The 15,636-nt window shown below is 56.5% G+C and overlaps 1 protein-coding gene across 3 annotated transcripts in view; it reads left to right on the top strand.

The window, feature by feature from the left end:
* Window positions 1–977: 977 nt before the first annotated feature.
* RASA4B (RAS p21 protein activator 4B) overlaps window positions 978–15,636 on the top strand; it is a 29,273-nt gene continuing 14,614 nt past the window's right edge. For 2 of the 3 annotated variants that reach the window (XM_049904028.1, XM_049904026.1), the window contains exons 1-6: window positions 7,858–10,068; window positions 10,673–10,734; window positions 12,025–12,154; window positions 14,002–14,083; window positions 14,685–14,816; window positions 15,105–15,196. In XM_049904028.1, the coding sequence (XP_049759985.1) occupies window positions 9,791–10,068; window positions 10,673–10,734; window positions 12,025–12,154; window positions 14,002–14,083; window positions 14,685–14,816; window positions 15,105–15,196 (776 nt within the window). In that variant the 5' untranslated portion in view covers window positions 7,858–9,790. The other variant, XM_049904027.1, reaches the window with a different exon arrangement.

Below are 15,636 nucleotides of genomic sequence, written 5' to 3'. Positions count from 1 at the left end.
GCAGGTGATGAAATGAAACCAGCTCAGAGAAGTTCAGGCAGTGGCGCAGGGTCACCCAGCAAGGGTGTGGCAGAGCTGAGTTGGAACCCAAGTCTGTAGTCACACTTGCCGCAATGGTGCCCTGAGAAGCCAGCTGCCCAGGGCCAGTCGCCACCGTGCCAGCCACAGAACTAGAACCACGAAGGTGGGCAATTCTAGACACTCAGCTCGGGACACTGAGTTTGGGGCAAGGATGGTGACCCAGTAGAAAGACCCGTGGTCATGGAGTACCAGCTGGGTGACCTGCTGACCTCCAGCTGATGACTTCCCCTCTGTGGACCTAAGCGACTCATCTGTGTAATGGGAACGCGGGTTCCCACTGCGTAGGGTGTAGGACACGTAAATGAGGTATAACCCCGCCTGGTGTGTTCTGTATAAAATCCAGGTGTCAGCAGGTGCTTAAAACATCTGGGCTGTCCTGGCTCTCCCCAGCCTACTTCTGGGCCGAGGCGGCTCTAACACAAACACTGCGTGCTAAGTGTGTCCAATTGTTCATTCATTCATCATACATTCAGGAAGAGTCCCCACGCGTCACACTCCGATGCCAGGCTGCCGGTCCGGTGGGCAGTGCCTCCTCCTCCCGCCCGCCAGCCTGCACGCCCCCTGCACTTGCCCACCCCCCTGGGCTCCTTGGTACGCCCACTCGGACACCGCCCACCCGCCCACGTCGGTGCCGCAGAGCTGCTGGGAGCTGGGCGTCTCCACCCGCCTCGAGGGGCATCCACCCCGCGGCACAGCACTCCCCGCGCCTCAGCGCAGGCCCCGCCCCGCCCCTGTCCCCAAGCAGCCAATGAGAGCCGCGGCCCGGGCCTTCCCCGCCCACCCCGGAAAGCCCGGCCGCTGATTGGCCTGCCGGGGCGTAGTGTCCCCGCACGTGGGACGGGGGAGGGTGTAAATGAAGTGGGAGCGAGGCCACCCCCCGCGCTCCCTCCCCAAGCCGGCGCGGCCCGCCCCCCGTGGCGCCCAGTCCTGCGCTCGCCGGCGGCCGCCCGCCGCACCGGGTCCTCCGTGTAGCTGCCCGGGGCCAAGACCCCGCGACGCGGACCCGCGATGGCCAAGCGCAGCTCGCTGTCCATCCGCATCGTGGAGGGGAAGAACCTGCCTGCCAAGGACATGTGAGCGCGGCCAGGGGTGGGAGCCCCAACTTTCCGGGGAGGGGTGCCGCCCCTTAACGCCTGACCTTTCCGGGGTGCACACAGCCCGCAAGTGGAGCAGCGACGTGTGGGCGGGGTGGGGAACTGGTAGGGAAAATGGGGACAGTGAGATTTATTGCAAGCGCCAGACAGGAGGTGACAGTAGAGGAAGAGGATGTCAGTGAAGGCCGGGGACTGAGGAGGCGTCTGGGGTCTGTGAGGAGGTGTAGTGAGCAGGGACGGAGCAAAGAGAGAATCTAGAAGGGAAGGGGCTTTGATAGGACTGGGAAGACATGCTGGGAAGACATCCTGGTGAACTGTCAGGGGTGTGGCTGGAGAGGGGCGGGGGTATCCCCTAGAAATGAGGTATCTTTCTTAGTAGTTCCAAGCCATCAGTGCCGCGGAGTGTGCACCTGACACGTCTGTCCCTCCCACCTTCCCCTGGGGTCCAGGGGCTGTCACTGGGTTTGGTGTTGGGCACTTGAGAAGGGCTGAACAGCTATGGAGAGAGAGAACAGTCCAGGTCAGGAGGCCAGGATTCCTGCAAAACCCGGGAGACTGGGTAGTGCCATTCCTTGTGTCCTCAGCTTTACCCAAACCACCCCCTATAAGCCTCACAACCAGCGAGGCACTTCCCAGCATCCCAGGCTCAAAGAAGTGCTGGCTCCAAGTGGCCCAGCCTAGTATCTAGGGCTTTCATTGACCCTCAGCCAGATTTGGGGAGAAGATTTCAGGGACCCATTGTTCCACCCTTCGAGAAGGTCAGCAGGACTGAGCTGTCCGACCCCTGACTCCCCATCCTGGCTCTGCCACCAGCTGTCTTGTTTGCAGCCTTAGGCAGGTCTCTGCTCCCAAGGCCTCAGTTTTCCCTTCTGTAAGGTGGGGGTTGAAATCCCTCCCAGATGGGAGAAGTTGAAAACACTCAGCTCAAGGGGCACTGGCTGCCTGGAGCAGGGGGAGGGAGGTGGCATAGGGTCCAAAGTCTTCTGGGCTGAAGCCTCCCCACCCCCGGCTCCTCAGCAGGCTCCTGGATGCAAAGAGGTGGTGATCCTGAGGTGGGGGACAAGGGCATTTCTCTCACATGTACACTGCCTCCGTGAGTGCCTCCCGAACTCACGCTCAGTGCTGGCTGTAAGCAGTTCCAATTCAAGGCCCCTTGGGCCTGCTAAGGCCAGGCTCAGCAGTTGCTATGGCAATGGGTGAGGGAGGGGATGAGAGGTCTCAAGGGTGGGTTTCTGAGCATGGATGAGGTGGGCAGGGACTGGGAATGGGGTCTCTGGAGTGGGAAGGCAGATGAGGTCTGAAGAGGGTCTCAGCCCCAAGGCCCTGTCTATAAGCAGCCCCCATGCTGGCACCAGAAACTAGGTCATCTTGGCCTCCTCTGGCTGATGGCAGCTGGGAGGAGCAGCCCCTCCGTCTGTCACCTCCCTCCGTCCCCACAGCAGCTGGTTCTAATGCTTGCTCCAGGCTCTTACCAGCCCAGGGCAGTGAGGCTCGTGGGCTGTGCCTACCTGGGAACCAAGGTGCTCACCCACCCACCCAGCCCTGCCTCTACATAGCTGAGGGACTTTGGGCAAGGTGCCTTCATCCTGGGGCCCCCATGTCCTGTTGATTCTGCCTCCAGAATCTCTTTTATCACCTGCCCCCCTACCTGCCCTACCCACCTCCCCTCACCACCTCTTCCCTGCCTTCCCTGTAGTGCCTGGTGGACTCCTCTAACACAGTTCTGACCCGTTGACCCTCCCTTAAACCTGGCCACAGCCCCCTCAGCCCTGCACATTTGACTACTGCCCTTGACAGACCTACCTTTGCATATATTTGAGGCCTTCTGCCTCCACAGCACTCAATTCAGAGTCCTTCAGAAAACTCCTATGCGTCCTTCAGGACCCCTCTCAAACATCTCTCTAGAGCTTTTTCTGAGCTCTCTCAGGCCTTGCCCCGGCTTTGTGCCCTCCAGCACTTTGGGTCTGCTGGGTGAGAATGCAGCCCTTGTGTAGCAGTTGCTCCTTCCCAGGCTGCCTGCCTGCCTGACTGAGGGCAGGGTCCATGACTCATTTGTCTTGACATTCGGGGTCCCTGAGGGACACCTACCTGGTCCATAGTAGGAGGAATAAGAGATGTCTAGGACCTTCCCATTTAATCTTTTTATTAGCCCTCGAAGGTAGATGGAAACCCTGGTGGCATAGTGGTTAAGAGCTATAGCTGCTAATCAAAAAGCTGCCAGTTCAAGTCCATCAGGCGCTCCTTGGAAACTCTACGGGGCAGTTCTACTCTGTCCTATGAGGTCGCTATGAGTTGGAATTGACTCGGTGGGAACGGGTTTTTAGAAGGTAGATATGCTCCGTTTGCAGATGGGGAAACCAAGGCCCAAACCCAAAAACCAAACCCACTGCCATTGAGTTGATTCTGACTCATAGTGACCCCATAGGACAGAGTAGAACTGCCCCATAGAGTTTCCAAGGAGCGCCTGGTGGATTCGAACTGCTGACCTCTTGGTTAGCAGCTGTAGCACTTAACCACTATGCCACCAAGGCCCAGGATATTTAAATAATTTGCCAAGGCCACACAGTAGGTAAAGAAGTCGGGGGTCAAATCCACTCTGCCTGCTGCTGGAATGGGCCAGGGATCCTGGCTGGACCAAGGTTGCAAGCTTGCTGTGGGGTTCAGTGGGCAGGAGCCTCACAAATCCTATGCAAAGCATTTGGCTGCGGGGGTTGCAGAGGTTTAGAGAAGAAAAGTGGTCCGTGTTGAGTGCCGTCTCCTGAACAGCGTCTCCTCCGGTCGGGGCTCGCACACTTCTGAAGACAGGGAGCTCACCACTTCCCATAGTGGTCCTTTTTTAATTTTGTTGTTGAGAATATATACAGCAGAACATACACCAGTACAACGGTTTCTACTCATACACTTCAGTGACATTAATTACGTTTTTCTAGTTGTGTAACCGTACTTACCCTCCTTTACTGAGTTGTTCTTCCCTCATTTATATAAACTCACTGCCTCCTAAGGTTCCTGTCTCATCTTCGGAGTTGCTGTTGTCAGTTTGATCCCATATAGATAGTTCTTAAAAAAGCATAATGCTCAAGGCAGACATTTTTTACTAGTTAAGCTAAACTATGGTTTGATTTTAAGGAGACTTTAGGAGATATTTTTGGTTTAAGGTTTAAAGATTATCTAGGGCAAGTTTCAGGTATTTAGGCAGCATTCGTGGCTCCAGAAAGTCTGGAGTCCCTGAGAATTTGAAATTCTGTTCTATATTTTCCCCCTTTTGATCAGAATTCTACTATGGAGTCTTTGATCAAAATGTTCGGTAATGGTAGCTGGACACCATCCAGCTCTTCTGGTCTCATGGCAAAGGAAGCAATTAGCCACACATTCCATTTCCTCATCCTGCTTCTGACTCTCCTTCTTCCTCTGTTGCTCCAGGTGAATAGATACCAATTGTTGTGCCTTGGATGGCTGCATGCAAGCTTTTAAGACCCAAGGCACTACACAACAAACTAGGAGGTAGAACAGAAGAACTAAACATGTCATTAGGCCAATTAACTGGGATGTCCCATGAAACCATGACCCTAAAACTCCATAATGGTCCATCTTGACTGAGATAGTTCTGAGGAGGGAGCTGTCCTCACACAGAGCTGCCACCTGCCTCTCTGCCACTTCCATTCATGGGTTTTTGTTCCACTAAGGCCACAAGCACAGCTCTGTCCCCCATCACCAACCGCATCTAGAGCCTGCCTGCACCCACCTTGTTTCCTTCCCACTGTCTCCTGTCCCTGGGTACCGGAGTCAGCCAGGCAGGAGTTGAGTCTCATGGTGACCAGTGACCCACTAGCTCCCACACCCAGTGGCCCTGGGGATGGGCCTGGGACTATTTTGGGGTTTGCCCTGATCCTCCCCCTTCCGCAGCCTGGAAACTGCCACGGGCCTAAATATAGAGGTCCCACAAGTAGCCGGGCAGGGCCAGAGGCGGCTGGCTGGAAAGGAGAAGTGGGAGAGGGGAGCAGCTTAGGGGCCTCAGTGGGGCTGAGGGCACTGGCAAGGGGAACAGGTTCTAACAGTCCACCAGGGAGCCATAGTCGGGCCCTGGTTCTTAAACCTGACCTCCACCCACTCTGACACTGTCCCCTTTGCACCCCTGTGATCGAGCCACCCAGCCCATTGCTGCCTCAGCACCCCCCATCTGTCTCGGCTTCCAGGCCTTTGCCCACACCAGTGATTCTGCCTGAAACACTAGCCCCAGCCTCACCATTCATTCATGAATCCATTCACGTATTCGGTCACTGTGTGAGAGCTGAGCACGGGGCAGAGCTGAGCACGGGGCAGTGCTGGGCCCACAGAGAAAAGCAAGAGGTTTTCTGCCCCCAAAGGGCCACTGAGTCAGAGATGGTAGCAGGGCAGCGGTGGCCTTGTGCTGGGGGAAGCCCAGAGAGTCGCAGAGCCTGCGCACCTTAGCCTACCCTGATCTGAGCTCCTTGTACAAACACAGTTGCTCCTCATTGGTGGGTTCTAAATTTGCGAATTTACCTACTTGCTAAAATTCATTTGTAACCCCCAAATCAATACTCATGGCACTTTCGCAGTCATTCCTGGTCATGCACATTGCAAGCAGCACAAAATTCGAGTTGCCCGACGTGCACATTCCTAGCTGAGGTCTACCAAGGCGACACTTTGCCTTTTTGTCTCAGCTCCAACACTGGGAACAAGGGTCCTTTACATGGTGTGTTTATTGCCGGCATTTTTGTGTTTTTTGTGGCCATTTTACTGTTTAAAATGGCCCCCAAGAATCGTGCTGAAGTGCTTGTCTAGTGTTCTAAGCTCAAGAAGGCTGTGACGTGCCTTACGGGGAAAACACGTGTGTTAGATAAGCTTCCTTCAGGCACATGTTTCAGCGCTGTTGGCCATGAGTTTAGTGTTAATGAGTCAACAATATATATTAAATAAGGTGTCCTTAAACAGGAACACGGAAACCCTGGTGGCATAGTGGTTAAGTGCCACGGCTGCTAACCAAAAGGTTAGTTCGAACCCACCAGGCGCTCCTTGGAAACTCTATGGGGCAGTTCTATTCTGTTCTACAGTCGCTATGAGTCGGAATGGACTCAATGGCAACGGGTTTGGTTTTGGTTCTGGTTTTTTAAACAGAAACACATAAAAAAATGTATTTACTTCCTGACAAAAATCAGGCCAGAGGCTCGGAGGAACCTGACTGTGCACATTCTGTAGGAACAATGGCTCAGAATTCACTAATTCAGTGTTTGCAGCAACTCTGTAGAACATAACTACCACCAATAATGAAGAATCGGCTGTACGTGCCCGGCTCCTGGCTCTTCGGCCCAGCCTACCACTTGGGGTACACAGGGGGCTGATTGCTTGAGGCCTGGAGTCTTCTGGCTTTGGGGTGGGTGGGATGCAAGCTGGAGTGTTCACAGAGGGCTCCCTGGAGGCGGGGCTCTTGGGTAATGGTGGGGGTAGTTTACAGGCAGATGAGCAAGGAGTCTCAGGCTGCGCTAACATTGACTGAGCAACCCTATCAGCTGGGATTAGAATTCCCACTTTACAGGTGGGAAAACTGAGTTTTGGCAGGGATTTCCATTGTCAGGAGAGCTTTTGGAGATGTTTTTCCTGAGTGGCTTCCTCTGCCAGTGGGGCCCCTTTTGAGAAGGGAAGCAGGGCTTGGAATTCCCCAACCTCTGACATAAAAAAAAAAAAAAAAAAAAATTTCTGACATGCAAATACATACTTCCTTTTAATGGACCCCAGGCTGATGCGGCAGTTCTCCAGGGTGTCCTCCCTTCCCCCCTTTCACAGTACCATCCCTGAGCCTGGCTGGACGCCCCTCCAACTCCAGGAATCCCCCACAGCCCCACATCCAATTGTGCAGTCCCTGGTTTGCTGTCCCCAGTCCTTGTCTTTCCCAGATGGCTGGCAGCTCCTGAGGGCAGACGGTTGTATTTTCTTATTTAACTGCTTACTCATTCAACAAACACTCACAGCACCCCTGTTCTGTGCCGAGCCCTGGGCTAGGCCTGGGGCCACAGCAACGGTCCACACGTCAAGTAGCAGGTAGTCAGTGAGGGAAGCACTGATGTCTTTGCATCCTGAGCAGTGCTGGGGGGTGAGGGAGAGCCGAGCAGGGTCCCAACGAGTAGTACCCCCAGCCTCTGGGACTGGGGGTCCTTAGAGGGGAACTGAGGCTGGGAAAAGTGGGAGGACATTCCAGGCAGGAGGCACAGCAAGAGCAAAGGGGAGCCCCAGGCAGGCTGTTCTGACTGCTGTCCCCTGCCTCCCCAGAACAGGCCAGCTGGGGTGGGGTGGGGTGGGGTAGGCAGGAACAAGCACCCTTTCCCCACAGAGGCATGAGCAGTGTATCCCTCTCCTCCCTCCACCCCCCAGGCCTGGGCAGGGGAGCTTTGGTGTGGACTCCTATCTTTTCCTCATCACCTCCCACCCAGACTGAGCAGGGGACACATGTTTTGGGCTGAAAAGCCTTTGGACCCTGGTCCAACACCCCAAAACCTTTTCCTGGGGTCACCGAGAACCTGGGAAGCGGGCTAGGAGGCCTGTCCTTGGCTGACCTCCTGCTCACCCCCTCCTCTCGTTTGTCTGTTTTGCAGCACCGGCAGCAGTGACCCCTACTGCATTGTGAAGGTGGACAATGAGCCCATTATCAGGTACTGCCCACCCCCCAGGACTAGGGGCTGAGATGGTCTTCCTCCCTGAGCATACTTCACCTCCCCTGCTCACTCCATCTCACACTCCCAGTGGGGGGTGGATTTTGTGCAGAGATGGGTGAGGGCTTGGAGCACCTAATCCCCTGGGGACCCCCCTAACCATGCCCTGACACACCTGGTCAGTGATTACCTATGTGGGGCTGGGAGCTTGGCCAAGGGCCTCTGGCTCATGAGGGAGAAATGGTGGTGATGCTTATAACCATGTCACAATGGCTCTCCTTTAATTGAGCACTGTCTCTATTTAATTCTTACAATGAGCCAGATACTGTATCATTAAACCTTGCTTACAGGTGAGAAAACTGAGGCTCAGAGGTCACATATCTAGTAAGTGGCAAAGCTAGACTACAACGCAAGCCTGGCTGACTCCAAAGCCTGAGCTCCTTCTACAATGCTCTTCTCCCCACCCTGGTCCTTGCTCTAACTCGGGGCACCCTCCCCTGAGACAGTTCCACAGTGATTACCCCCATAAAGACTGCTCCTCTCCAGGCTGGGAGTCTCCAGCCTATTCCCAGAAGGATCACTTTCCCTGGATGCCCCTTCCTCCACTGTGCTGTTTGGGGGTCCCCAAGACCACTCTCAGGTTCAATAATTCACTAGAAGGACTCATGGAACTCAGAAAAGCCATTATTGTCACAGTTGTGGTTTATTAATAGCAAAAGGATAAAGACTAAAATCAGCCAAGGGAAGAGGTGCATGAGGCAGGGTCCAGGAGACACCAAGCACAAGTTTCCAGTTGTCTTCTCCCAGTGGAGTCCTGCGAACAATGCTTGCTTCTCCCAGCAATGATGTGTGACAACACACGTGGAGTGTTGCCAACCAGGGAAGCTCATCTGAGCCTTGGTGTCCAGAGTTTTTACTGGAGTTGGTCATACAGACATGGCTGAACACCCGAGTGGCTGACCTTCATCTCTAACCCCTCGAGGTCAAATCCATAGCACAGGGCCCAAGGCTCCCACTATAAATCGCACTGTGAGCATAGACTATCTGGCATGGCCCAGGGGCCTGGGTGAACAAAGACACTCTTATCAAGCAGGATATTCCAAGGGCTTAAAGGTTACATCCCAGGAGCAAGTCAAGAGCCAAACCTTAATGTGCAGGGTGTGGACATGAGACTGAGTTAATCCTTTACTGCACACAGGGTCTCCCCATCTCTGGGCCAGGCCTAAGGCAGGGTCTTTGATGTCCTGTCCCCTCCCTCATGCAGACCCCTGTCTCCAGGTGAATGGCCAGAGGTGCTCCAGCTGCTCTGCTTGCCTGAGTCTCCATTGCCGACCCCTGGCCAAGGCCACCAGACTACAGTTCTTCCCTACCTGCAAGCAGGACCCCAGTCTTTTCTCTAGATTCTCTCTAAACCACGGCCATCAAGGCAGGGAGAGGGGTATGGTGGCTCTGATTGTCTCAATGACAGGGACACTGAGGCCCCAGAGCTCAAGTGACCTGCCTGAGAAGTGGCTGGGGTGAAGGTGGTTCCTTGAGCTTTCATGCCAGTCCTGGGAGGCTTTAGCTCCCCATACAAACATACCCTGTGGAGTCCCGTGAGTTGAAGGCTCAGATGCCCAGGAGTTTAGCCTGAGCTGGGTGAGGACCTGCCCAGATAAGACCTTGTGGATCTTCATCCCAGTCCCTCCCGGGAGGACTGCCCTGCTCCAAAGTCAGGTTGGCCAGCCTCCTGCCTCCACCCTCAGTGAGTCCGCTCAGCATCAGTACCTGAGGTGGGGCTCGGAGGCCAGGTCTGGTCCCGGCTCTGCTGCTACTGTGCCGTGTAACCTAAGGCCAGCTACTACCACCTCTAGTCTCAGTTTCCTTAAACGTAAAACGGCTTGAAAGACACAGGCCTCTGGCCCACTTAGGGTAGAGGAAAATCAGGGAAGGAATGAGTGTTGGTGGAGGATGGAATCTAGGACAAGAAGACATCAGAGGACAGAGCCAATTGTCTTCACTGGGTGTGGGAAGGGGTTGTGGACAAAGATGGGCTCCCTTTACACAGCCTCCCGCCTTGCTCTAGCCCAGGGCATGGGAGTGGCCTGGGAAGATGCTAAAGGCTTCTCCTGTAGGACTGCCACGGTGTGGAAGACCCTGTGCCCCTTCTGGGGTGAGGAGTATCAAGTGCACCTGCCCCCCACCTTCCACTCTGTGGCCTTCTATGTCATGGACGAGGATGCCCTCAGGTGAGTGGGCACCACTTTTCACATGGGGTCTGGCATTGAACATCTGCCCCCTCCCTGGCCCATTTCACTGCTGGTTCCACTGGGTGCTTTGCATCCTCTTTGCAGCCCTTCTGTGTGTATACCCTTCTATGTTTGTTCCCTTCAGTACCTAGAGGGAAGGGGAACCCAGGAGGGGTTGACGGATGCAGGGTTTGAGCAGGTGGGTGTCTGTGAATGTAGATTCATGGTGCCTGCACGACATGGTATGTGTGCACATGCAGGAATTGTGTGTGTGCACCAGTGCGTACGGGCTAGGTGTGCATGGGGGAGTGAGCCATGAATGGGCACCCAGAGCATGAGCTTAGCAGGTATGAGGGCACACATGTTGGTTCGTCTGCAGAAGCAGCACGTGCCCATGCAAGTGCCCAGAATCCAGCGCCTGCAGGAGAAGAGTCTCCCAGAACTGGCCCTTGTCATGGGTCCTGCTCTGATGGCCCCCCACGAGTGGCTGGAGCAACTGGACTGCTCCCCACAGGGGTCCCGAACTGTGAGGGCAGGGGTCCTGGGCTCCCAGGGGACAGGTGTTATAGCCCCACCCAGCTCTGACTCTGGCTCCACTCTCCAGCCGGGATGATGTTATCGGGAAGGTCTGCCTGACGCGGGACACTCTGGCTGCCCACCCTAAGGGTAAGATCCCTGGGAGGGAGCCCACCGCCAGCTCCTGCTGCCCCCTCCTCTGATCCCCTCTGAACTTCCTCACTGGTCCCTGCCTTCCTCGCGCTCTGGGACCCTCCCTCTAGGCTCTTTCATTCCAACCTCCAAAAGCCTGGGCCTGTGGCCATCTCCTGCACCCCCTGCCTCAGGACTCCGGGACCCCGTTTAGCCTCTGGTTTGGGACGGCATCTTCTCTGGGGTAAAGAGGTGCTGCTGGTGGTGGGATTTGAGGCCTCTGCAGCCCTGGTTGCACAGTGGTTAAGAGCTCAGCTGCTAAGCAAAAGGTTGGTAGCTCAAATCCAGCAGCCACTCCTCGGAAACCCTCTGGGGCAGTTCTGCTCTCTCCCATAGGGTCACTCTGAGTCAGCATTGACTAGACAGCAGCAGGTTTGGGTTCTCCTGGTACAGGCAGGGGAAGGGGCCTTCTCCTACTCCATTGCTGAAGGGTGGGTGTCCCTCTTCCCCATCGGGCAGCTCCTTCTGTGGCTCATGGGGTCCCCATTCTGTCGTCAGTCTGAGGGGTCATGTCTGGGGGCTGAAGGGCCCATGGTGTGATTCCTGGGATGCCGATAAGGTTGCTGTATGACCTTGGGCAGGTCCTGCCTTCCCGGGGTGAGTCCCATCTCGGCGAGGGTTCAGACAAGGAGCTTGTAGGTGCTTCAGGCTCTGCTGGCCTGAGCGTCTCCTGGGCTTCCCAGCACACACCTGCTCCTGTCTTTGAGGCTGGGGCAGGCATGTGGGCGGGGGGGAGAGGAAGGGACTTTGCTGACTCACAGTGCCTGTGGCCCTTGCCAGGCCAGAGGCCTCTGCTGCCCACAGCCTTGGATAGCCCCTCTGGACCCCAGCAGCCACAATGATGCCATTCCTTGGGGTCCTTTGTCACTTCCTCATTTGGGCCTCGGGCCCTTCTCCAAGCAGCCCTAGCAGAGAAGCACGCTTCCCTTGTTTTAAGATGGAGAGACTCAGGACAGAGAGGGCAATCCCATGACAAGTGGGGGCTGCCGAATGCAGCATGGCACAACAGTGAGGGCACAGGCCCTGGAGTTACCAGGACCTGGATTCTAATCTTGGCTCTTCCACCTGCTGTTGCTCAGCTTCTGAGCCTCAGTTTCCCCATCAGTCACTGGGAATAACAGCCCCCACCTCACAGGTGCTTGAGAAGAGTCTGAGGGGATTATGGAGCGGCCCCTTGGCACCTGGTGGGGGATGAGGGTGGAGGGCGCAGAGAGAAAGGCCAGGCCCCTGCTGAGCCTCTGCCCACAGGTTTCAGTGGGTGGGCCCACCTGACGGAGGTGGACCCCGATGAGGAGGTGCAGGGAGAGATCCACCTGCGGCTGGAAGTGGTGTCTGGGACTGGGACCCGCCGGCTGCGCTGCTCTGTACTGGAGGCCAGGTGAGACTTGGGACTGGAGACTGGGGCAGTGGGCCTGCAGGGACCCCATGATGCTAGAGAAACCCATGGAAGCTGCTGAGCCTCCTCCCCTTCCTGGCTCCAGAGCTCTGCCTCCTCCCACCAAGGCCTGCTTTCTAGAGAGGATCCAGGGGGCTTCCCTGACTGGAAGGTGTTTCCCGGGAGACCTGCTCAGGAAAATAGGTCCCTTAGGGGACGAGATGGTATTCTAATGGTGGGATTTAGGCATCACAGAGAGGGTTTAACCCCACACAAACTTGGCACGCGTGTGTGTGTGTGCATGCATGTACATACGTACTTTACACGTACACGGGGAGGTCTTTGGCAGGGTGGGAGGGTGAGAATCTCCAAATGGCGGGGGTGGATGGGGGATCTCCCCAGCAGAGGCAGTGACTCAGATGGGAAGTTGGGTGCCTGCTCCGTGAGCCTGAATCACCTGCGGCAGCCCCCCCCCACCAAGGTATTTTTAGCTGCAGGCCTGCTTCTGTCTGGGCCTGGGTGTGAGTCACACACTCTCCGTGAGAAAGCTCCTTCCTCTCTGGCTCTAAGGCCACCTCCACAGGGTGGTGCCCCCAGGGAGGACAGTGTCCAGCCAGCACTGTGGGGCGCATGTGCCCGGGCGGGTGGCCCGCCAGCCTCTCTGGGGTGAAGATTTCTCTGCTGTAAGGAGAGGGTGGGGCTGGCAGGAGGGTGGACATTCTGTGACTGCCCACCCCCCTCCCCGGCTTTACTTTTGCTCTGGAGCTGGACGGTGAAGAAGCACAGCCCTGGGTGGAAAACAGTTGGCTGTGGACAGAAGACACGCCCCTCCTGATGCTCGCCACTTCCTCACACACTGCCCCACGCTCACCCCCTCCTCCTGTGGCCCAGCTCTCTGGGAGCATACTCACCAATGCTGCCAAGCTCCTGGGGCTCAGGGGCCCTTCTCCCAGCCACCCAGTTGCCAAAGCTTTTCTCCCTTCACCTCCTCTCCTTCCAGGAATCTCCTCTCTCAGCTCTGTCCTCTTGAGACTGTTGGGGACAGAATGGCTGGGCCATTGCTGGAGTTTTGAGGCAGCACAGAAAGCCCGATTTGCTGCAGGGGAAGAAAGAACATTTTCTCACCTTTCTAGGCAGATTTTTAAGGCCAAACTCTGGAATTCCCTTAGTTCTGAGGGAGAAGGAGAGCAAGCAGGAGAGGCTTACAACCTAAAATATGGGAAAGGAGAAAGGCAGAAAGGGTATTTGTACCATGTGGAAGAGGGTGGGCCTCAGTTCTCCAGAGGGTTCTAAGTCAGGGTGCTGTGACCAGGCTGGCCTCTGTAAAGCCCCATCTGTGCAGAGAGGGGAAGGGCGATCTGCGCCCCACATCTCGACCCTTCCCCATTAGGGGCATATTGTGGGGCAGCTGTTCTAGAAGGCTGTTATCTCACTTAGGGATTGTCATCTCTTTTATTTCGGAGGAAAGGGAGGCTCAGAGAGGTTGCCCTTGCCCAAGGCTGCTCCCGGAGCAGAGGGCAGTGGGGCCCGTGGCCTGGGCTATTGCCATGGCTACAATTCCATCCCCCCCATCAGACTGCAGGGTGGCAGCTGGTCTGCAGCTGCCCAGTCAGAAGGAGCTGAGGCTTCCACCTTGGGGGATCCTAGGTCTGGGCACATGGGGGACAACCATGGGAGTCAGGGCCCAGAATGGAGAGGGGCCCTGTCCACAGTCAAACCACTTGACAGAGGCAGACCGAGGAGCCCAGACCTTTCACTGGGTACAAGTTACCCACGGTGGCAGGGTGGTAGTCAGGGAGGGAGGGGCGGGGGGGGGGCTTGGGAGACAAGTCAATCCCTCCCTTCCCCAGGGACCTGGCCCCGAAGGACCGGAATGGCGCATCTGACCCGTTTGTCCGAGTGCACTACAATGGCCGGACACAGGAGACCTCGGTGAGGGGGCTAGGAGGGTGTAGGGAGGCTCAGGGACCTGCTGGGTCCTCATCACCTCCTGACCACCACCTGGGGGGCAGGTTGGACCGGCAGTCACAGAGGCCAACAGAAGAGTAGGGCAACCTGTCTGAGGGCACAGAGTGGGTCCCAGGCTTCCAGCCCTCTGCATCTAGCCCCTGTGGCTTCAGCCAGGCTGGGCCAGGATGGGGGTCGGGAAGTGGGAAACTGAGACAACTGGAGCTGCCCACACTGTTTTCCTCACTTCTGGGAAATGGCCAGGATGGTGGGCTCTGCCTGGGGCAGGAAGGGTCGAGACCTGGGTCCTCAGTGCAGCCTGCCACCATTTTGCTGTGTGGCCTTGGGGCAGCTCCCTCACCCACTCTGGGCCTCAATGTCCCCATCTGAGAAATGAGAGGGGGGAGGGTTGGACAGGAAGTTGTTACCTTTATCATCAAAGGGCCTCTGCCTGGCCTCAGGAGAGGGGCTGCATCAGGGTCTTTGTAGGAAACCCAGGGGAGGTGTTTGGGGTGGTCGTGCCCTTGGCTGGGGCTGGGCAGCCCTGTGGAGTCAAACCCACCCCTGCTTACCCCACACTGGGCAGATCGTGAAAAAATCATGCTATCCACGCTGGAACGAGACGTTCGAATTTGAGCTGGAGGAGGGGGCCACGGAGGCCCTCTGTGTGGAAGCCTGGGACTGGGACCTTGTCAGCCGCAACGATTTCCTGGGCAAAGTAAGCTCTGCCCTGCTTCCCCACCCCAGTCCCCCAGGGCTGCACCTGCCACCTTCAGCATCTCCATTCCAGCCACCCCACCTCCAAGGGCCTCCCTCCAGTTTCCCCAGAGAGGCGCACTCAGAAGGCCCGAGACTCCCCAGAATCAGTAACACCCTTCCCCATGCCACTGGTGCCCAGGGACCCTCGGAAGGTAACCCTTCTGTCACGACGAGACCAGGAGTTGGCAAGCAAGAGAGCTGAGTATCCCAAGCCCAGTGTGGCCTCCCTGCTCTGCTCTGTCCCCAGGTAGTGTTCAATGTCCCGGGGCTGTGGGCGGCCCAGCAGGAGGAGGGCTGGTTCCGGCTGCAGCCTGACAAGTCCAAGAGTCAGATGGATAAGTGAGCACTGGGGGCTTGGTGGCAGGGTGGCGGGTTCTGGCCCAGGGTGGAGGCTGAGAGTTGGCTACCAGCTGGAAGGGAGGGAGGGCTGGTCAGGGATGAAGGTGACACAGTTCCAGGTTTCTTTTAGCCCTTATCTGCCAGGCCAGGATCCTTCTCCATCCCAGGCAGGGTCACCCCACCTCTCTCTTCCTACAGCCCTAGACTTAGCCCTCTTCTCTGAGCTTCAAGGCAATATGGGTCTCCTGCTTTCTGCCCTCTGGCAGTTTCTGGAACAGTCTCTCAGACCCTTTCCCTTTAAGGATTTCCTTGCAGACCCCAGGGTTCTGAGTCCATATCCCTGAGCTATAGCTCTGACTGCCTCCCTGGGATTCTCTAGGAATAGGGTTGCCAGATAAAAACAAGATGCCCAGTTACAGCTCAGTTTCAGGTAAACAATA

This window comes from Elephas maximus, chromosome 12 (genome assembly GCF_024166365.1).
Source record: "Elephas maximus indicus isolate mEleMax1 chromosome 12, mEleMax1 primary haplotype, whole genome shotgun sequence".
NCBI classification, from domain to species: domain Eukaryota; kingdom Metazoa; phylum Chordata; class Mammalia; order Proboscidea; family Elephantidae; genus Elephas; species Elephas maximus.
The sequence above is the reverse complement of the archived record's forward strand: the minus strand, read 5'-3'. Positions and strand labels throughout refer to the sequence as shown.